Source organism: Drosophila kikkawai, chromosome 3R (assembly GCF_030179895.1).
Source record: "Drosophila kikkawai strain 14028-0561.14 chromosome 3R, DkikHiC1v2, whole genome shotgun sequence".
Taxonomy (NCBI): Eukaryota; Metazoa; Arthropoda; class Insecta; order Diptera; family Drosophilidae; genus Drosophila; species Drosophila kikkawai.
Window position 1 is genome coordinate 8,887,210 of NC_091731.1, and position 19,970 is coordinate 8,907,179.

Sequence of the window (19,970 nt, forward strand, 5' to 3'; positions counted from 1 at the left end):
CTCCGACTGAGGGTCTCCCCCGGCGTGTAAATGAAACTCGGAACCGCTGTCTTCAGGGGGGGTGCCTGCCGGGGAGGCCGGTCTATTTATAGAACTGCTCAAGGACGGCAAATATACACAGACAGACTTTGCCTTAATTTATAAGCACGCAAATCGCGTGTGCCATAGTGATATATATATATATACTTGTATGTACATGTATGAATTTTCATGAACGCAAAGTTTGGGAAATGCATACCAAGGCCGAAAGTTGCTATGACTCAGCGGTTCTTTGATTTCCTCCTTTATGCTCCGAGTCAAAAGGAAACTGCTTTCATTATTCACTTGTTGTTATTCCAGGGCTTCTGTTTTTTGATAGCCAAGCAATTAGCCAATGTTCTACTTTTATTTGTAAACACGACTCGAATTTAAAGGGAAAGAATAAACAGGTAATTGTAAGGAAATTTCCAAGAACCAATGTTTTTAAAATATAGTATATATGTGTAAGGCAAACACACAAATTAAATTAGCGTATTTGATTCTGTCTGTCTATATCAATCTCTTTGGTTTAGCACCGGAAATGTTTGAATTAACAACACGGCGTATACGTAATTTGCGCAATTCGTTCACAAAATGCAGATTGAATCGGTTCCAATGATGATAAGTGAAATTGAAAGGTTAAATACGATTTAGAAATCGGTGAATCATAAATTTGCAGCTTTATATGCTAAATAAAAATAGATTGGGAAATAATAAATTGATCAATGCATAGTTTAATGGCCTGAAATTGTGAAAAATTGATTTTGCGACTTTTGTGCCAAAGCCCTGAGCCGTAGCACATGACGTATGCGTAATTTTTCACACACTTCATTGATTTAACAAGGAGGCGGTATCCTGTTGCCCCTCTGGGAGTCACTGTCAAATTTATGCTCGACTTGAGCAAGTTGTCAGACTCAGTTTGATGGTTCCATGTTATTCTAAAATTTCATATTTACGCCTCAGGGAGCATTATCAACACTAGCGCATAACATCATTTTTCAATGTCAGGCCAGAGACTCCGAGCAAAAGCAAATAAGGATGACGGAACTCGGAACCTAACTAGAAGCACTTTGCACTGTGCGTGCATTATTTAGCACCCACTTGGGCCCCCCAATGTAAATTTGTAATACGAGAAGGTTTCCTAGGGAGAGTGAGTGTTAAATATTGGTAATTACAGGCAGCCGGGATTCCGTCAGCTGTCCGGCTAAGCCAATCCAGAGTGGATGTAAATAATTGAAATAATTGAAGTCATTACGATGTTGTGTAATTATAATTATTGAAATAATACCCCGGTATCACGGCTGGGGATGGGGTGATTCACTTAACAGGAATTATTAAATCAATAAAATTATCAATCTCATTAGCATGAAGGTTGCCGAAGTTTTCGCAACTCGGGGGAAGTGTTTCCTTCCTCTTGTTGTTTTTCGCATTTTTTGTTATTTTTTCTTTTGTGAAAGTTCAAGAAACTCATTGCCGTAAAAGGAATCAAACTTTGTTCGCTGCGCTGATATAAATCGGTGCCCGTTAGTGGGTTTAAGATGTCTGCCAGCACAAAGGACCAAGGTCCTGTCAACTGCTTCCACAGGGAAAACGCACAAAGGACAATGCAACTTTCTAAACGGAGCAACGATGACAGAAGCGACAGCTTTCTTGGCTTAAATACAAATATTATGGCGGAGCGGGCACTGAAAATCAATATGACAAGTGTGCTGCACCGAAAAAATTATTTAACATAATTAGGAATTATGGAATATGTTACCTACATTAATTGACCTTTAATCGTACCTTAAAAAATGCTATGATTAAAATATAAAATAAATATATTTAGTATGTTTTTTAATAGCCACAGTTTTTGGCACATTTATCCTAATATTAAAAGAGATAATTTGGGCAGTCTATAGGTGAGACCAAGACCATGGAGCGTTTGGCCATTGCAGCAAACCGCAAAGCCTTAATTGGCAGAACATGACACCGTAGGAACTACGACTTCATCGTGCTATTCAATTATGAAACTAATAAAGACAAATATAGCTGACTGAGAGCTCACCCAGAAATTCGGAACGTGGGGGGAGACAGCTTAGCTTGACCCGCCACAACCCCTGGAAGGCGACTGCAAGTTGCCAGGACAACGGTTATGGGCACTACGTTTATAGTATATCCTAGGGCAACGCCGCCAGGAGCTGCGGCTCCAGCCTGGGCCACCACAACGCTTTGGGACAATAGACGAATGCACTGGTCAACGAGCCCGGCATCGCGTCGTCCTGCGTGCGTCCTGCGGTGTTGATTCTACCAATTCGCGCCGTTAACTGAACCCAAATCCAAGGCAGGAATCGTATTCACCGCTCGCTCAGCCTCTGCACTGCGGAAAACGAGGCAAGCGAATGAAATTGAGGCGTGTAGTATTTTCACAATGCCGCCATGTGCGCGCCGCTGGCGGTCGCAATCAGCTGAGAGCCGCCCCACATCGAGCGGTGGAGCGCGCACGCTTTTCTCGAGTGACGTCACTGTCGCCACAACTCATGCGCAGCCAAGAGAGAGACAGAGAGAGAGCGAGATACTTGGATACCAAGTATCTGGCCCTGAGTATCTGTATCTCGAGGAAGTCGCCTGCTGTGGCGCCGAACGAATGCATGCTTGTTGCGCCATTCGAACCCCCTTCACCCCACTTTGGTTGAAGGAAGATGTGGACGTTGCTCTCTTATTAGACCAGGGCTGGCTGGTGGCGTCACAGGGCGCTACGATGACAACAGGCGAGCATATCGATTTGCAAGGGAATTTCAATAATAAACAAATAAATATAAAGGCCTATAGCACTATTTTAGGCTTTCATGTTATAACAAAAATGTATGAAAAATGTAAATGCACTGAAATAATGTAGAATTAAAGAATATAGAAGATATATTGGCATATACAGATACTTAATAAAAACCGGCATTGCAACTGAAAAAAGTATTAAACAATTCCACTTAAAATTTGTAAATTTATATGATTATATATAGATATGTACATATATCTTTTATTGGGTCTGGTTGCTAATAGCAAAATTTCTATCATTTACATATATTATTTTAAATCTTTTCACTATGTATATTATTTTATTTTCCTAATTTACCAATGTACATAAATATACAAACAAAATTGGGTTAAACCGCTAGATCGACTCGGTTGTTGAGGCTGATCAGTAATATGTGTTCTTAATACATAGTATGCAATAAAGGAGAGGCAAAATATAGAAAGAAACAAATAAAGTATTTGTAAAATAATATATATGTATATATTTTTAAGATGCTCCATAGAAAATATTTCTAAAATAATTATTAGATAATAAAACATTCCATATTATAGTCCACCAATTCGTAGCTTTTTCTTTATTACAATATAATTTTTTTCAACATTAAATAGAGATTTCAGTATATCAACATCAATATACATACAATTCAATGAATGCAATAAATATTTATGTATATGTATAGGTGTGTGTAACACTATCTAAAATAAATGTTCACTTTCGAGTCGTGTGAGAGCCTGAGTTTATCTTTTAACAATAAGTGAGTTTCGTCAAGGTTTCAAAGTTGGTGATATTCACTAGTTGTACAGTTACAATAATTGTGCTCGTTTGTCGATTGGCACTCGCTTGGGCTGCATTAATACATAATTATAAAAACTTAGTCTCCGATAAAGCATTTCCCTTTAGAAATTAAAAAAAAAAGGATAACCTAGCAAAGGTTACGTTACTTTCATAAAAGAGGGAGACTCGAGTAAAGCTAATAACCAAATTGCAATACAATTGCAATAAATAAATCAATTTCCATAAATGAGTCATAACTAAGGCCTAATTAAGTGACTGAAGGAACATCCGTAACACAATGAATCACTTTGAGAACGAGCTTAGAACTAGAAGATTTATGTATCCATGGTCAGTGAGCATTTTGTGCCCTAACAATCGGTACCGGAGATGCCTGTTATTGGGTTTTCGCCGTGAATAATCGCATCCATTTCAATTTGTGTGAGATTCTCAGTAAGCAGCTTTTCAATATTGATAAACTTGGCATTGGGCTCCTGTATGGAGGCGGCATCCAAGTCCTGGTCCACTGGCGTCTGAAGCACCGAACTGCTGCGCTTGGCACGCTCTATAAATATTTAGAATTGTTATTATAATATAATGTTATTATTATTTAAGCACATACCGAAACGAGCTCGATGCGCCTCCTGCTCGATGATAATTTCATTAGTAACATAGACTTCTCGTCGGATTTGATCCCGCAGCTCCACACTCATGTCTGGGATACACCAACGCACTAGAATCATCACCAGCGCCACAAAGTTCTAAAAGCAAACAAGTCAATGTTGAGTGAGTGATATTTCATCAGCCCTTTTGTCCCTGATTTGCAATATTTTCCAGGCTAATTGTGGTCACCAAAAGAAGCCTTGCGAATGCCAACTTTCCGGCCAAGTTGCAGTAAATGCGATTGGCTAAGTACAGCTAAGACAACGCGTTAGCCTCTACCCTAATATTCAGGGAATTGGGCACACGCTCTCCGCACTATTCGGAAGGGAAACCCCATAGAACCAAAAACCGGTACAGAAAGCATACATGCAACATATGTACCATGGACTTTGGCTTTTGCAACATAAGTACGGCCAGAGAATGCAGAGAAAGTGAGAGTAAAATGAAATGGAACAAAGTGTCAGCTAAACTGATAATTGGCCCTAGTTCTACTTAGAGTCTGACATTTGGTCAGTAGCTGTAAACAGCCAGAGGCGAGCGGACGCGATTCCCAAACAAAAAAAAAAGGATACACAAAAGAAATAACCAACAAAATAAGCGAAACCAAAAAGCAAAAGTTATAAGGAACAGTTCAGGATTTATCTTTTAACGCGTCCAAAATGAAGAACTTTGAATTCTGGAGCCTGTCCTCGGTGGGCCTCAGCATAGCCTGTATGGAAGTTCTAATAGCTCTCAGTGTCCTGGCGCCCTCAAGCTATTACCTGTACTTTGATTTCGTGGACATTGAAAAATGGGAGCACTCTGATGAAGTGGAGGCTTTGACGCCATTCGGAACCTTCTTTTCCACCTTGGGTAAATTTTAAAGATTAAAATAGACAAATTTATTTGAAAGTAAATATTTTTAGTGGACTACCTGTGGGTGCGAGAGTTTTCGCAGGTTTTCTACATGACAGCAACTCTAATAATTTGGGTGAAGGCATTGATAAATCTAATGGTGGCCTGCCTTCTAGTCGATGGCATCAAGCAGGTGAGGCTTTGTTTTGCATCAATGAAATCCCATTAGTATCCTTATTTGATCCCTAGAAACGACTCGTTTGCATTACCCCATGGCTGATCAATTCTTGCCTATCGATGGTCGTTGAGACCGGCATTTTCGTGAGTCTGGAGCTCCGAATTGACGAAATTGATGCTGCCGTGGATCGAAGAATAGCAAGAAGCCTCATTTTCGGCATCTTCATAGGTAAGTTTAGGTATAGATAATTTTTTGGTGAAATAACTATACAGTACTTATTTATTTTCCAGTGTTGAATGCACTATTTTGCTATGGTATCTATGCCCTCTATCGGAAGCTAAAGAAGTCGTCGCCCACTGAGAACCTCGAAGTCATTCCCCAGAGCCCACACACATTCAATGCTTGAACTCATCTGGATTCTTGGTATATCCTTAAAGCTTAAAGTTAATGTCATGTCCACACATCAATGTTTTGGAATAGGTTAATAAAAAGGTATAAAGCAACTAACCTCGAAGACCACCACGAAGCCCAATCGGCAGGCCAATATGATGTAGAACATGCTGCTCAAATTGTACTTTTCGGGTGACGAGGGTGGCAATCGGAAGTCCGTGTATCTGGAAAGGCAATCCAACAAAATATAGCATCTAAATATTATTCAAATATTTCTCTGTGCTACCTGCATGTGGTTATGTTAGTGAGATCTCCAGCCAAGCTGTTCAAGGTGGGTGAATCAGAGACTTTAAACTCGGACAGAGTGAAATCCAAGTAGCCATTCAGAGTGCCATCCTTTGAAACATAATTGCGATACACCAAACGCGGGATCATGTCCGAAGTGAAGGCTATGATAAAGCCCTGAAATAAATATCAAACTTTAACATAATTCCTTTTGATCCCCATCAGATTGTCTTACATTTGTGATAACGCTTAGCTTTCCTATGCAGTCCAGTATCCTGTACCACACGCCAATATCCCGAACTCGCTGCGACACAGGGCGCTTGTGGTGCGTTAGCAGTTTCTTGGCATCCAGTCGCATCTCCAGGATATTATTCAGAAGCGCAAAAAACGGCGCCAGCGGAAAAGCCGCTACGAAGATAGTCACAAATCCATACTGCAAGACCATCTCCAGATACTCGGGAAACAGGCCGCGAGCACCCCAGTCCAGTAGCTTGAAGTCGCGCATCCAGCGCTCATCCTTCGCCTTATCGGGATTCGGCGTGTTGTTAAACAGACGCGACAGACCCACTTGAATGGCCAAGACTTTTCGCCAAAACATGGGCAGGTACACCTCCAAGATGGTGTTGAATGCCTGCTTGCCCACCATGATAATGGCCAGTTGGATGCACAGCTCGGTTAGGCAGCCGCCAGAAGAGCACTCCTCCTGGCGGTAGTCAAACAGCTTATTATACTGCCCAGGGTGCCCAACGAATTTCCCCTTGAAAAAGGCTATGTAGAAGATGGAGGCATAGTAGTTGACGAACTGCAGCAGGTAAATCTTGAGGGTAAGGGAGTCGTCGAACTGCGTTTGCGTGCGCCACATTTCCAGCTCCGTAAGGTACTCGGCCAGATGATTGTACATCTACAAAGAAAAGGTAATCTTAATCAATATAAAAGTACGTAAAAGAAAGGTGAAAGATCTCACATAATTAAGTATGTAGAGCAGACACAAGTTCACAAAGGCCGCCGATGCAGTGGCCAGGACAATGGCACTCGATGTGGTCATGGGACTGGCGCCCACTTTAAGAGCCGCCAGCATGGACATGCGGTAAACCACCACGGCCAGCAGGGCAACAAAGGCCAAGGCTATCAGCAGCAGAACCACCGAAAAGCTAAAAACAGTGGCCGGTAGCTTCATCCGCCAAAAGGGAACCGTGGGCTCTTTAATGTTCGTCACATAGTCCACCCTAGTAGGCGGTATGTGCTCCAAGCGGGCCAAGTACTGCGGCCTCGGGTGCTCCTCATGCACATCAAAGCCCGTGAGATCCCAGCGATGCGTGATCTCAGCTGAGTAGCGCTTCCACAGCTCCAAGAACAGGGTGGCCCAAAAGGACATGAATACCGCAAAAAACACGGTGCTGGGATTGTCAATGAGGTAAGTGACTTTGGCATAGTTGCAGGTCTCTTTCAGGTCCCAGAAGTTGCACCAATCACAGAGCGGGCACATTGTAATATTTGTATTACCACGCAGACAGATATCTTTGCTGTAAAGATATTTAAAGGTTCTATGTAACTCGAAAGGGAAAACTTTAAAAGTATTCAGGGAAAACTCACACAGGCACATAGTTCTTAAGGGAGAACCAGGAGTATAGGAAGCAGATTACACCCACTATCGAGGCCAGTAGCAGCATGTATGTGTAGTAACCCAGCCAGGCAAAGTACAGACCTATAGACAGCCAAAAATTATCATTTGCTTGCGTTTGATTTAACAAAATCTCATATTTCCTCACCAATTTTAACGCCAAAGTATTCCTTGATGTCATCCAAGGGCTGATAGCGATACCATTTATGTACGCACGCCCAATGTTTGTACAGCAGGGCTCTCATGGTACCTGTCTCTTTTATTTCGCCCTGCAAATAAGAAAATATTTCGTTTTTAATATAATTTCTAATTCGTGATTTTAAATCTTTAAAGTCTTCGCACAAAATAGAGGCCAATTTATGTGGCATCTCTGAACATTACATTTAACAATCTCCATTTAAAATATATATTTGGTTCTCACATCATGCAAAGGATAGGCAGCGCAATAGACACCTTCGGCTATCAGCCGCTCTATGCCAAAGGCCATGTCATGCTGATTCTTGGCAGGAAACCGCTGGCGGTCCAGGATAAACTCTACGATGCGGGAGCGAACGGCAGTGGTAAAAAAGCAGTCCTGCCGGATGTCAAAGCTACCAGAAAATAAAAAATATATAATATGAGTAAGGCTTTTACATAATTCACACTTCCACTCACAGGTACTCCTTGTCGCGACTGTAAATGGCGGTGAAACGATGGGCTCTTTTGGGAAAAACGTTTTCATCCACATAGATATAGCGCAGGAAGAATTGGAAAACGGTTTTGAGACTAGAAAATATGCTTTTTGTTGAGCGATTGACCACGGACATGCCTGGAATCTGAAAGAGTTAAAGCGTTTAAATAGAATACAGACTGAAAGTTTTTTCAAAATAAGTAAATATAGCTTGCTCTACGGAATATTTGCTTTTGTAAACGGTTCTGGTTAGGCTTGGGATTAAGTAAGTTCGGGTTTAGACAACTCACAGCAGCAGTAGCTAAACGATTAATTTAATAAATAAGTTAAGAGGATTATTGGTAAAATATTTAACTGATTCAACGCTTTGGCCAACCTTCTTGGACAGGTATTGAGCCGCATTTTGTAGACGATTCGACCTTTCAAATATGCGCAAATTGCACAACGACTATAATCATACAAAACATAAAATAATTCAATAAGTAAATGGAAAAAATCAATAATAAGGAAAATAAAACAGCCAAAAACTTATACTTTCTTGTTTTTATACAGCGCCCAAAAGTATGCTTTTAATTTTGAGTTGAAATGAGATAAAGCGACAAAAACAACACAATCATTGCGGACTCACCTCCTTCATAGGCATACGCAGTTTAAGTATCTCTGCATAGCGGCGCAGGACCTCTAAAGGAGCATGGATCTGTAAGTAATAAAGATTAGTTTTAAGACATCCTCTAAACTTTAAGATTAAAGTTCCGCCTCACCTTCACGAAGCAGATTTGATCCTTCTGGCTGGCCTCCACCTCCAGACCCTGGCTTGCGAGATTCGCCTCGAAGACCCGCCGCTTCTCCGTGTTCTCCGTCTCCGTCGGTTCATGGGGGTTAATCCTGTAGGCCAGCACAAAGTCAATGGACCGTATGCAGTCCTCGAAGAACAGCGAGGTGTTGATCTCGCCCCGCTGGTAGAACTCCCTCGGACAGCTGCACTCGCGATCATCGTAAAGGCCGTTGCTTCCGTTGCCTTTCACCGAGCCCGGCTCAGCCATTGGCAGGAGGGGGGTGGAGAGATTCGATGGGTTGGTCCTTTCCCCAGTGGGCTTCTTGCCATTGGCCTGGGGGCCGTCAGCGTCTTGCAGTTGGAGTGTTGAGGCGTTGCTGTGGAATTGGACAGTGACGAAGTATGTGAAATTAGTTTCTAGCTTGGGTTCAGGGGGTATTGAAGGAATTTAACTGTTAGTTTAATTGAATTTGTTTTTTCTGTTGAAGAAAATGGTATACGTATGTAGTATATGTCGAGTTTTAGCCAGCCTTAGTACTACTTGCGAATGTCTGGGTGTCTTCCCTGCCAAAATTTCTCTTAATTTCGATGAACTAAAAGTTAATAAAAAGTAGTAAACTAAATAATTATAGTTCATTTAATATTAACACAACTATGGCCATAAATAAACCTTGTATGTTCATCACAATCCTAAAGAATATCAATAGAAAGTAAGCGGGAATGCTTTCAGCCTCTAATGTTAATGTTAATGTTTGAAGGCCATTAACGGGAGCAAGCCTCGTTAAATTTCCCGTTGGCGACTCCTGGCGTGCGGAGAGCTCCTTAGGGCAAAACGTCCAGTATCATATTTAGGTCACCCCGGGGAAGAGCTAAAGCTGGTGAAATTTTATGAGCTGAACCATTTAATTAAACAATTATCCGAGGGGAAGCGCTCAATATGACCTCAGTCAACGTTTCCTCTATCATCTCAGCATATGTTAGGCCTATCACTAGTTTATTTTGTACAAAGAGTTTACAGAGCACAGTAGTTCGTTGTGAGCTGATAATGAGCTATAAACCCAAACAAAACAAACACACTTTATTACATACAAACATTTGATATTTGCTAGCTAAAAAAAACAGCTGCATGTGATTTAATTTCAGGTTGAGCTTGCTGGATGAGACATATCTAATGATTCATAGACGATTTCTCATTAAAAATTGTATATAAATTCAAGGGATTTATGAATAAAAATCAACTACTGAAACTCAATTAAATAAATAAGTAATAATGTAAGTATAAGCTGTACTCTTATTATATTGCTGATAACACTGAAGACGACTGTCTGGTCTGACTTTAAACGAATGTAATAATGCCTGCCTTATCTTTAATTCAGCATTACACTTGTATAATTAAGCTTTAATCTGAATCAATTTACAAAAAAGTTGTTATTCTTATTTAATCAAGGCAAGTACTTATTTATATTTTCTTTAGGGAGTAGTAAGTATAGTTCTTTGCAACAGTAAAACGATTTTTATTCACTTTGCTGTGTTCATTAATTATAATATTCCCACCAAAATCAGTTATTGATTGGTAGTTTTGTAAGCAACAACAAAATTCGAGAACTTTAACTAATTTCCCTTCCTTCTTTCATAAATCTAGCCCGCTCTTGACTTTTATTGTTGCCTCTCGTTCTCTTTTGTTTACTGTTCGTCTGAGTTTTTTTTTTTAGTTCATTGGGCAGTTTTTTCAAATTTTTCGGCCTTCACAAGTCATAATTATGGTATCTCCAACTTCTTGAACAAAAAATAATGTTAAAATTTACATACAAAAAGTTTTATGAAGACTAATCTTTTTCTAGGCCCACACGTTGGCCTTTAATTTAATCAAGGTCACGAGAGTGTGAGAGAAATTAATTTAATAAACATGTGTGGGGTTTGATTTTTCGGATATTTTTGCAGCGGCGAAAGGTGGCAGACATACAGCTTATATAATTTAGATGCTCATGCTAAAATGTGCTCGATCATATCGGCATTACTAGTATATGCATCAAAGGCTTATTCATCCGCCAAGATCGTAATACTCAAAGTACACAAAAAACGATGCGCGAAACGGCACAGCCACGAATAAAGAAAATATTGTCTTTGGGTTTTCTGCCGAAACGGATGATTAATACTTGGTGGGGGAACTCGACACAAACGGAAATGTGGCCAATAACCAGTTTCCCTAAAGGGTGATCCGGATTTTAATTCTTTACTTAAGTTCGCGACCTACCAACTGATTGTATCACATTTGCCGCGGAAAATTCACGGGAGAAATTTTCACCTCTAGTCTAAGCAAATATTTATTAAACACTAAATTAAAGTCCGCCAACGTTGGCAATGGCAACCAACAAGCACAAAATAGAGCTGGGAAACTATCGATGGTACTATCGAGGTATCGACTTTTTCCTTTTTTTGAGCCACCATCGATAGTTTTTTATCACTATCGATAGTACGGGACTATTTTTATATCTCTGCTTTGTTGCTGAAATTTAGTAAGAAAAATGCAAACAAATATATATATATATGTATATATATATTTTTTTTTTTATAATAAAAATGTATTCTAAATTAACTTAAATTGGAGTTGGTGGTGAAAAATATTAACTGAATCTCAAAAGAAAGGGTGCGTCTACGCCACGTCTTCAGAGTCTAAGCGTATGTTTAGCAATGGTAATACAATTTTATTTGTGCAAAGTTGCTTGGATAGAATATTTATGTTAATTACTTAGTCAAAACATATTGAATAGTATTATAATTCTATTTGAAATTGCTATAACTTTAATTTGCAAAAAGAATCGTAAAAAAACGATACTATCGATAGTATCGAATTTTCGTTTTCAAAACATCGAAAATATCGAATGGTGTCACTATCGATAGTTTCCCAGCTCTAGCACAAAAGCTGGCGAGCAAGAGCGCCACAAGGGAGCCAAAGAGCGAGGCTGCGAGACTAAAGAGCGAGACTAAAGAGCGCGTGTCATTCGCCGGGTGGGGGTTTATAGGTAGCTATAGCCCCACCATCAGTCTCCACAGCTGCGGCAGAGTCAGCTGTTTTGAAAGAGAGCTTTGAGCACATGCTGACCTATCTGATCTCCCAAGTGTTAAGAGCAAAAAGTAAATAAAAGATTATTTCTGCGTTTATTTAGAAAAAAGAGTCAATAATTGTTTGCTCACATCGATACACATACGGCAGATAATTATCTCAAGCGATAAGTACTCTAGCATTCAGCTAATGTATGTACCCATAAAATGGGGAAGTACCCTGGCTTAAATGAGTCAACACAATGATAAGCATAATTTCCTTAAAAATATAATAGAATTTTACTGACATATAAGATGATGTGGGTATTTCTATTCCCTCGAATTTGACATTTGTACGAATTTAAATAATTTTTATTGTTTTTTTTTTTAATGTAAACTTAAAGCTCTTGCTGGGGTCAATAATAATTGCTGCAAGTGTTGATTTTGAACATTTGCTGGAATTCAAGAAATTTAAGAAAAATTAAGGAATTTTATATTCAATTTTAATCACCAAAATAATGAAAAATCGCGTTTTCTCAAATTCTCATTTGAAATTTTCGAAATATGTTTTAGAATATTCTGTCACTGTCACTTTTTAATGTGACTTTATTAAAAACAGAGAAGTTTTACTGTTTTGGCTGACATTTTTATGTAAATGCCCATATATCAATTCAATATGTAAATAAAATTGTATTTTTCAGCTTTTTATGCAATTTGTAAACATGAATAAATAATGATACTTCGGGGGAAACGTAATGGGCCACGAAAAATCTTTTTATTTGCCCTTTTAAACTGACAATGGTAGCTGAATAAGAATACCCCTCTGGACACCCTATATTCCGAACAAAGAAATCTGAATTACAGAAACTGGACAACAAAACGCAGACCGAACACTGAGAGCGGCTCCAATTATCTTTAATGGGCACTTCCTCGGCCTAAAAAGGTCTGATTGGAATTTCCCGCTCTTCGCGCTTACCTTTCCGCAAACCTGGCTCTCTTATCAGCGGAACTGAGTGATTCACGCGACGCTGATCTCTCTTGGTCCACGAAGCGCTGCGTTCCCCCCCAGATGCTTTCCTTTGCCACTAGCCGTTCGTGGAGCCCGGTACGCTTCATCAGCTCCATATCGAAGGGCGCAAGGGGGGTGGTGAAAGGGGGCTCCAGAGGGACGGCGGGCGGACTCCGCTCCAGCAGTTGGAAGCTTTCATCGTTCGTAGAAAGCGGAGGGGACTCCTCCAAAGCGGCCACTTTGGCACTGCCTAAATTTAGCATTTCGCTAACGTGCGTGTATTAAATTTAGCTAGAATCTGTCCCGCTTCTCCCACCTACACCTTCACCTTTCGTTGGGCTTTCACGAGGCATCGAACAGATGGCGGTGTTAGTTGTGTAAATTTCCAGTGAGGCCAGCAACAAAACACTTTCCACGATTTAGTAGCATTTTTCTAAACTATATTCTAATATCACATTTAACTATTGCACTCGTCTTGTGTTTGGAACGGATTTCCGTCGAGTCGATTTAACGGTGAAAGAGTAACTACTATTTTTCTCTTAGCTTTCAGTGTGTTCACATAATTGATAAGCACACTCGATTTCGTACACTCGATTACAGTCTATCGAATAGTCGACTCTAACTATTTATTATTTAAATATTTATTTTTTAACTTATTTAACTAATTCTACAGGTACTCACGTCGAGCTTTTTTAATTTTAAGTTTTATTATATTTTTTATTTAACAAATTAATTTAATTATTTTTATTAAAAATCGGGGTTTTGACTATCAATTTTGATACAAAAAAAAAAAAGAGTAAAAAATTGTATAAATAAAATTTATAAAAATCCTAATGCATTATAGTGTTTTGATATCGAAAGATATCAAAATACACCGAAAAACAACTTTTTTTAGGACAAAAATGAATAAAAAAAACTTGTTAAAATGTGTTATTATATGATATTTAATTTATTAAGCAAACTTTAGCCGTTTCACCGCAAAATTCTTTTTTGGAAAAGTGGGCCGTTTTGCTTCGAATTAAAAATCAATTTTGAAAATAATAAAATGGTCTAGGGTACATAAATAAAAAATATTACAGTAGAAAAGCTCGGCTAAAACGTTGTAAAAAGCAAAATTTGTAACATTACCTTTAACGAAACAAAATCTTAAGGCAATAAAAAAAACTAAATAAATTAATAACATAAGCAAAATTAAATAAAGCTCTTTTGTTTTTGTGCTTCCTAAAACAATATCTCTTAAATTCAATAATAAGAAGTAAGAAATCTATATACATACATAATATATGAATATAAAACTTCCGATTGAATTTAAGTATTTTCCCTTGATATCTAAAAACTTAAATGTTAATGTAAAAGAAAGATTGTAGTAAATGTTTTAACTATATAAAATTATTCATAATAATAAGATGTTTTCTCTCAACCGTTACAAAGATGGAATTGTATAATGCTTCTCAATAAAGCAACCGACAGCAACTTTGGCCAACCCGTATCAGAAAATCTAAGAAACTCAAAAACAATTAAAACACATGACTATTCAGATAAAACAACAACGTGTATTGGGCAAAACACAAAACAGAAATAATACAATCCCGAGATGGGATGGAGGGGAGACAAACTCTGCTTTTCTCGCTAGATTTATATGGAACAACAACGCATTTTCACTTTAATGTATGGAATAATAATACAGCAGTGTTTCAGTAAAGTAACCACTATTATTACGGGGCTAAATTATGCATGGACATCGAATTTGGAGAGCACTCTCGACGCCTCTGCCTCTCTACTTGTGATTGTAGTTCTTGTGGACCTCGGGCGAGATGTTGTACACGTACTGCAGGATCTCCTGGATCACGGGCTCCTTGCGGGTCTGGATGGCCCGCTCCATGTCCGCCAGCTTCACGCGAGTATCAGCATCGATCTTGGCTGCCACCCCCTCGCGGCTGCCCATGTGCTGCAGGCGGTTAGACAAAAAAGTTAGCTCACGGGTTACACACATACTCAAGGTGCAGAACTCACCTTGGCCTCGAACTCCTTGAAGGCGCGCTCGCGCTCCTGGCGGAACTTCTCGATCTCCTCGGTGGCCTCATCCTTGGCCTGCTTCAATCTCCTTGCCTTGCCTGCGGGAGCACCCCGAAGAAAAACGGCAAAAATGAGTACAACTCTGGAGCCCCACAATATTTACTCTTTTCCACCACATCATGTGACCAGGCACAACGGCCGTTTGAGGGGGAGGGGTGCAAAAAACGGTTGGTTTTCTGCTTCGCCCCTTTTATTCCAATTGGAGTAATAATATTTTCGGGCTACTTACGTTTACGGGCCTCGGCGACCTTCTCGGCTGCCTTCTTTTCGGCAGCGAGCAACTGCTGGATTCCCTGCGTCTGGCTGGCCATTATTGTCTAACTTTTCCTTCCCGTGGTGTACAGTGCAAGTCGAAAAAAGCAAGTGACGACGAATTAATTCCAGCTACGAACGTGAAAAATGTCATATGACGAGGTACACACACGCAAACTCACCACGGCCTGTGTTGGTGTGCGTGCCAGTGCTGCCACAAAGGCCACTTTTAGGCTAGATCGATCATATCTACAACTGAAAACGCTTAAAATACATAATTTCAAGTTCATTTGGCATGTTCTAGCAATAAAATGCTTAACAATTTATATGTGACAGCAATGAAAATGTTTCTCGGAATTTAAATAGGGTAGATTGTTCATTTCGAAGTCCAACATCATTTAAGGCCCCGTTCCCACTAGAATTTTATTTTGCAACTTTGCATTCTCAGCTACATTTATATTAATCCCATTTTATTATTTTCTCAATATTTATTAACCTTTAAACTGTACAATTAATTTAAAAGTTCTAAGCGAATTGTATACATAATCTTTCATAAGCTGAATTTTTAAAATATAATATATGAAAAGCTCAGTGTTTCTTTACAAGTGGAATTTGGCATTAATTGACCAATTTCCCTTGTAGATTTCCCGTTAATATCGGTACTATAAAAGCTAAAGGAAAGTAGTAGTTTTTCTCTAATAATAAATATATATTTGTTCTTATAAATATTTCTTAAACTTAAAGGTACTCATTTTGGTACGCATAAAATGCGGTTATGCTCATTAGAGAACATTGAGAAAAAGAAAACACCCACAAAATTGATTCGATCTGAAGAAGCTGTAAGAAATATTTTGGTCAACCTTAAATTCAGAATTTCGGTAATTCAGTGAGACAGATATCAAAATAATTTGGAACTGCGGAAAATACCACTAAACTCAGCACATATAGCTCAAAACTCACCACTAAGAAAAAGTAGCTAAATTGACAAAAAAGAGCTAAAAATATTTATTTGGTATATTTTCGTATTGTACGGTATATTTATTAATCATTTTGCGGTCACACTAGGCGACGCACATTAAAAACACAATTCCGCTAATTGTAGAATAAAAGAAATAGAATTAGGCAAAATTTAGGTGTGCAAAGTGTTTAGGGACCCCACTGAAGATGTCCTTCTCGTTTTCACCCTCCACAAACACCGGTATAGGAGGCGCCGCAGCTGCACCAGGCGCCCTTGGTTTTGGCGCGCGTCCAGCGACAACGACGGCTCCTCCTCCGGCCTTTGGAACAGCCACCGCCACCACAGCGTTTGGAGCAGCACCGGCAGCCACTCCGGCTTTTGGAGCAGCAACAGCAGCCACTCCTGCCTTCGGAGCAGCTCCAACTGCCACACCTGCTTTTGGAGCAGCGCCAGCTGCGACTCCAGCGTTTGGAGCGGCACCAACCGCCACTCCGGCTTTTGGGGCAGTAGCGGGCGCCACTAGCGCTTTTGGGGCAGCTCCTGCTGCCACCACGGGCTTTGGCGCAGCGGCCACGCAGGTGCCAACCTTTGGAGCCGCTGCACCCGCTGTGGGCACCGTTGCACCCACGTTTTCCTTCGCAACGCCGGCGACTAGTGCACCCACTACTGCACCGCCGGCTTTTGGATTCGGGACGACAACCACGACCGCTGCAGCTGGGATTGGCTCCTTCGCCTTTGCCAAGCCCCAAGCCACAACGGCGGCCAGTCTGAACTTCAACACCACCACGACGACGGCTACAGCGCAGCCCTTCAATACGGGTTTGAAATTGGGAACGACCAGTTCAACGACGGCGCTTGGAGGCGGCGGAATCTTTGGAAAGCCCGCGGGCCAACCGGCGGCCGCTGCACCCTCGACATTCGTGGGCCTGGGCGGCATCGACGTAAGCGCCACGCAGCCCAAGTTGGGGGACAATAAGCAGGATGGCATCAAGGTAAGATTGGGAATAAACCCCCGACATTCCCAACTAAACAGTCGACACTCCTTCCAGATCAAGGAGACCCAAGTACCCGACGAGATTGTCAAGACCGTGGATGCCCTGAAGGTGTACATCAAGCAGCAGAAGACAACCTCCTCGGACATCAGCCGAACTTCCACCTCCAAGTTCAGCAACGTAAGCCACGAAATCAACAACCTGAGGTGGGCGCTGCAGAACATGTCCAATTCGGTGGAGAGTAACAATCAGCAGATCGGGCTGTTGCGCCAGGAAACATCCAAGGCCATTCAGTCGCTGGAGATGGCGCAGCGTACGCAGGACACGCCTGCCGGTCTGCAGTTCGAGCACAGTGCTCCGTTCCAGTACTTCCAGTGCCTGGTGGCCAAGTACGAGCAGGATTTGATAGCGTTGCGGCAGAAGATTGCCCACACCGAGAGCCTCATGCACGCCCTTTCCAACCCGCAGAGCATTTCCCCGACGGATATGATGCGCTGCTTCCGCCAGCTGAGCGAGAGCTTCATGTCGCTGGCCGGGCGACTGCATGAAGTGCACCAGCGTGTGGAGGAGCAGAAGGAACACTACCTGAACCTGCGCCGCTACAGATTGAGGGACGCCACAAACGTCTTTGAGCGGATTGACAACCCTCCTCTGCCGTCGGTGGAGCCCCAGCGGATCAGCAGCGGCCCGACGCCCTTCTCCAATATCACGGCCATCAGCAGCCTGAACAAATCGTATACGTCGGCGGCGGCGGCCAACTCTGCCAGCAATGCGGCAGCCAAGTGAGATTGAATTGTTAGCATGTTTCAAATAAATCGTTATGTACCAGAGAGACCGCCTCCGTCTCGACTTTAAGTATAGCATAGAATATATTTCAGCTGCAACAATGTTTACTTCTTCACCACCTGTATGACGTCCTCGTCGGCCATTACGTGGGCGATTCCGACGCGCTGCGGCGAGTACTTTGTGGAGGTGCCCCACACCAGGGCGTACTTAAACTGGGCAGCCAGCGTGCGGTGGATGGCGTGGCACACGTGCTCCACACTGACACCCTGTGGAAAGAGAAAGTACACGGGTAAAGAGCGGTTCCATCAGGATGCCGGACGCATGGATGAACTTGCCTTCCTAAGAATGAGACCATCGTCAAAGTCTGGCGGTGCTCCGGGCTTCTTTGTGTAGACCCGAATCAGCTGCAGCGCCTCCCAGAGGGCCTCCAGCATGTAGTCCAGGTTGAGCTTCATGTTGCAGCTGACGACAATGGAGTTGGGCTGACGCGCCAGGCGGTCCACCTCCTCGATAGAGATCTGGTCGATCTTGTTGTAAACGTACAGACAGGGCAGATACACACGGTTAGCGGTGACTACGTCGATGAACTCGTCCTCGGTGCAGTCCTCGCGGAAGAGCACCTCGGCATTGAAGATTTTGAAGGAGTGCAGGATGGTCTGGACCATTTTCTCGTTGCAGCGCGTCAGCGAACAGGTGGCGTTGAAGCTCAGGCCACCGCCCTTCTTCTGCTTGAAGTAGATGTTGGGCTTGCGCTTGTTCAGCCGGATGCCCACGGACTCCAACTCGCGTTCGAGTAGCTCCCGGTGGACATTTGGCTTGGTGGCGTCCAGCATCATGAGCACCAGATCGGCAGTTCGGGCCACGGCGATGACCTGGCGACCACGCCCCTTGCCCTGGGCGGCGCCCTCGATGATTCCTGGCAGATCCAGCAGCTGTATGTTGGCGCCCTGGTACTCGATGACACCCGGAATGCAGGTCAAGGTGGTGAACTCATAGTTTGCTGAGGATTTACACAGGTGAAAAGATTTTTAAAGGAGGGGTGTGGCTATCCGGCTGCAGCTTACCCGCCTCCGATTCCGTCTTTGTAAGGGTGGACAACATAGTGGACTTGCCCACCGAGGGAAAGCCGATCAGCGCCACCCGCGCATCGCCGCTCTTTAGCACATCGAATCCCTCACCCTTCTCGCCCTTTTTTGACGGTTCCAGCAGCTGGGAGCGGTACTTGGCCAACTTCGCCTTGAGGAGGCCCAAATGGTACTCGGTGGCTGGAAAAGAGGAGTAAACACATTCGGGTTTAGAGACGCTGAGCAAATCCTAACCTAAATTCCGATGGCCAGCGCGGCGAATTTCGAAGGTGCCTCTCTCATCCGCCTTTTTAACCGGTTAAATACACAAAATTATGCCAACCTTTGTTCTTCTGGGTCCGCGCGATTTCGCGCTCGATCTCGGCTATCTTTTCCAGGATTCCCATTCTTGCACTCTAAAGGCCGGGCATGTGAAAATAAAAAACACCGAGATTCGCTTTTATTATTGAGCAGCGGCCCAGGGATGCAGAGCTTTGTGCGTCGCTCGGAGTTTCAGCCTTCAGCCCTGAACAGCTGATGGTTCCGGGCATGGTGCAATTAGAAAAGGTAGTCCCGTCGGAAAAATAAGCTCCAGTTCAGAATATCAAAGTTTAAGAGGGACGGGTATTGCCTGTAATAGTATTAATAACAAAATACGGATTTAATGAAGAGAATTGTAAAAATATATTATTTTATGAATGTATGAGATTTTTATACCCTTGCAAGGTATTATAATTTCAGTCAGAAGTTTGCAACGCAGTGAAGGAGACCTTTCCGACCCTATAAAGTATA

At 42.0% G+C, this 19,970-nt stretch overlaps 5 protein-coding genes across 7 annotated transcripts; 2 read left to right on the plus strand and 3 right to left on the minus strand.

The window, feature by feature from the left end:
- Positions 1-3,357: 3,357 nt before the first annotated feature.
- On the minus strand, positions 3,358-13,584 carry subdued (anoctamin 1). Of its 3 annotated transcripts, none has more exons than XM_017176986.3 (13): positions 13,018-13,583; positions 8,986-9,376; positions 8,853-8,921; positions 8,209-8,369; positions 7,976-8,144; positions 7,703-7,823; positions 7,527-7,638; positions 6,898-7,456; positions 6,169-6,834; positions 5,935-6,110; positions 5,767-5,872; positions 4,206-4,344; positions 3,358-4,148 (listed from the first exon to the last, which is right to left on the minus strand). In XM_017176986.3, exons 1-13 carry the CDS (start codon positions 13,311-13,313, stop codon positions 3,955-3,957), a joined length of 3,159 nt encoding a protein of 1,052 aa, XP_017032475.1. In that variant the 5' UTR covers positions 13,314-13,583; the 3' UTR covers positions 3,358-3,954. The 3 variants fall into 3 exon arrangements, with proteins under 3 accessions (XP_017032475.1, XP_017032476.1, XP_041633175.1); XM_017176987.3 differs by lacking the exon at positions 13,018-13,583 and adding an exon at positions 11,254-11,375; XM_041777241.2 differs by lacking the exons at positions 3,358-4,148; positions 4,206-4,344 and adding an exon at positions 5,557-5,695 and having other exon boundaries at positions 13,018-13,584.
- On the plus strand, positions 4,906-5,664 carry LOC108081774 (uncharacterized). The gene is made up of 4 exons (XM_017176988.3): positions 4,906-5,098; positions 5,152-5,273; positions 5,330-5,486; positions 5,549-5,664. Exons 1-4 carry the CDS (start codon positions 4,906-4,908, stop codon positions 5,662-5,664), a joined length of 588 nt encoding a protein of 195 aa, XP_017032477.1.
- Positions 13,585-14,583: 999 nt separating the features above from the next.
- Vha13 (V-type proton ATPase subunit Vha13) lies at positions 14,584-15,515 on the minus strand. The gene is made up of 3 exons (XM_017176965.3): positions 15,356-15,515; positions 15,064-15,164; positions 14,584-14,998 (listed from the first exon to the last, which is right to left on the minus strand). The coding sequence occupies exons 1-3, from the start codon at positions 15,435-15,437 to the stop codon at positions 14,828-14,830; spliced, it is 354 nt and encodes a 117-aa protein (XP_017032454.1). The 5' UTR covers positions 15,438-15,515; the 3' UTR covers positions 14,584-14,827.
- Positions 15,516-16,413: 898 nt separating this feature from the next.
- Nup58 (nuclear pore complex protein Nup58) lies at positions 16,414-18,160 on the plus strand. Its single transcript, XM_017176992.3, has 2 exons — positions 16,414-17,328; positions 17,386-18,160. Exons 1-2 carry the CDS (start codon positions 16,543-16,545, stop codon positions 18,112-18,114), a joined length of 1,515 nt encoding a protein of 504 aa, XP_017032481.1. The 5' UTR covers positions 16,414-16,542; the 3' UTR covers positions 18,115-18,160.
- Positions 18,161-18,173: 13 nt separating this feature from the next.
- LOC108081777 (developmentally-regulated GTP-binding protein 2) lies at positions 18,174-19,684 on the minus strand. The gene is made up of 4 exons (XM_017176993.3): positions 19,522-19,684; positions 19,179-19,379; positions 18,450-19,114; positions 18,174-18,380 (listed from the first exon to the last, which is right to left on the minus strand). The coding sequence occupies exons 1-4, from the start codon at positions 19,583-19,585 to the stop codon at positions 18,219-18,221; spliced, it is 1,092 nt and encodes a 363-aa protein (XP_017032482.1). The 5' UTR covers positions 19,586-19,684; the 3' UTR covers positions 18,174-18,218.
- Positions 19,685-19,970: the final 286 nt, after the last annotated feature.

Bases quoted from the DNA above. Each gene is read 5' to 3' on its own strand.
- LOC108081774 (XM_017176988.3), top strand. From the start codon at position 4,906: ATGAAGAACTTTGAATTCTGGAGCCTGTCCTCGGTGGGCCTCAGCATA. The intron at 5,274-5,329 runs GTGAGGCTTTGT...TTTGATCCCTAG, and splicing joins TAGTCGATGGCATCAAGCAG to AAACGACTCGTTTGCATTAC. The intron at 5,487-5,548 runs GTAAGTTTAGGT...TTTATTTTCCAG, and splicing joins CATTTTCGGCATCTTCATAG to TGTTGAATGCACTATTTTGC.
- subdued (XM_017176986.3), bottom strand. From the start codon at position 13,313: ATGCTAAATTTAGGCAGTGCCAAAGTGGCCGCTTTGGAGGAGTCCCCT. The intron at 4,345-5,766 runs GTTAGTTGCTTT...GTTTGCTTTTAG, and splicing joins GCTTCGTGGTGGTCTTCGAG to AACTTTGTGGCGCTGGTGAT. The intron at 4,149-4,205 runs GTATGTGCTTAA...AAATATTTATAG, and splicing joins GGCGCATCGAGCTCGTTTCG to AGCGTGCCAAGCGCAGCAGT.
- Vha13 (XM_017176965.3), bottom strand. From the start codon at position 15,437: ATGGCCAGCCAGACGCAGGGAATCCAGCAGTTGCTCGCTGCCGAAAAG. The intron at 15,165-15,355 runs GTAAGTAGCCCG...GTGCTCCCGCAG, and splicing joins GGTCGCCGAGGCCCGTAAAC to GCAAGGCAAGGAGATTGAAG. The intron at 14,999-15,063 runs GTGAGTTCTGCA...AACCGCCTGCAG, and splicing joins TCAAGGAGTTCGAGGCCAAG to CACATGGGCAGCCGCGAGGG.
- Nup58 (XM_017176992.3), top strand. From the start codon at position 16,543: ATGTCCTTCTCGTTTTCACCCTCCACAAACACCGGTATAGGAGGCGCC. The intron at 17,329-17,385 runs GTAAGATTGGGA...CACTCCTTCCAG, and splicing joins ATAAGCAGGATGGCATCAAG to ATCAAGGAGACCCAAGTACC.
- LOC108081777 (XM_017176993.3), bottom strand. From the start codon at position 19,585: ATGGGAATCCTGGAAAAGATAGCCGAGATCGAGCGCGAAATCGCGCGG. The intron at 19,115-19,178 runs GTAAGCTGCAGC...GTAAATCCTCAG, and splicing joins AAAGACGGAATCGGAGGCGG to CAAACTATGAGTTCACCACC. The intron at 18,381-18,449 runs GCAAGTTCATCC...CTCTTTCCACAG, and splicing joins ATGGTCTCATTCTTAGGAAG to GGTGTCAGTGTGGAGCACGT.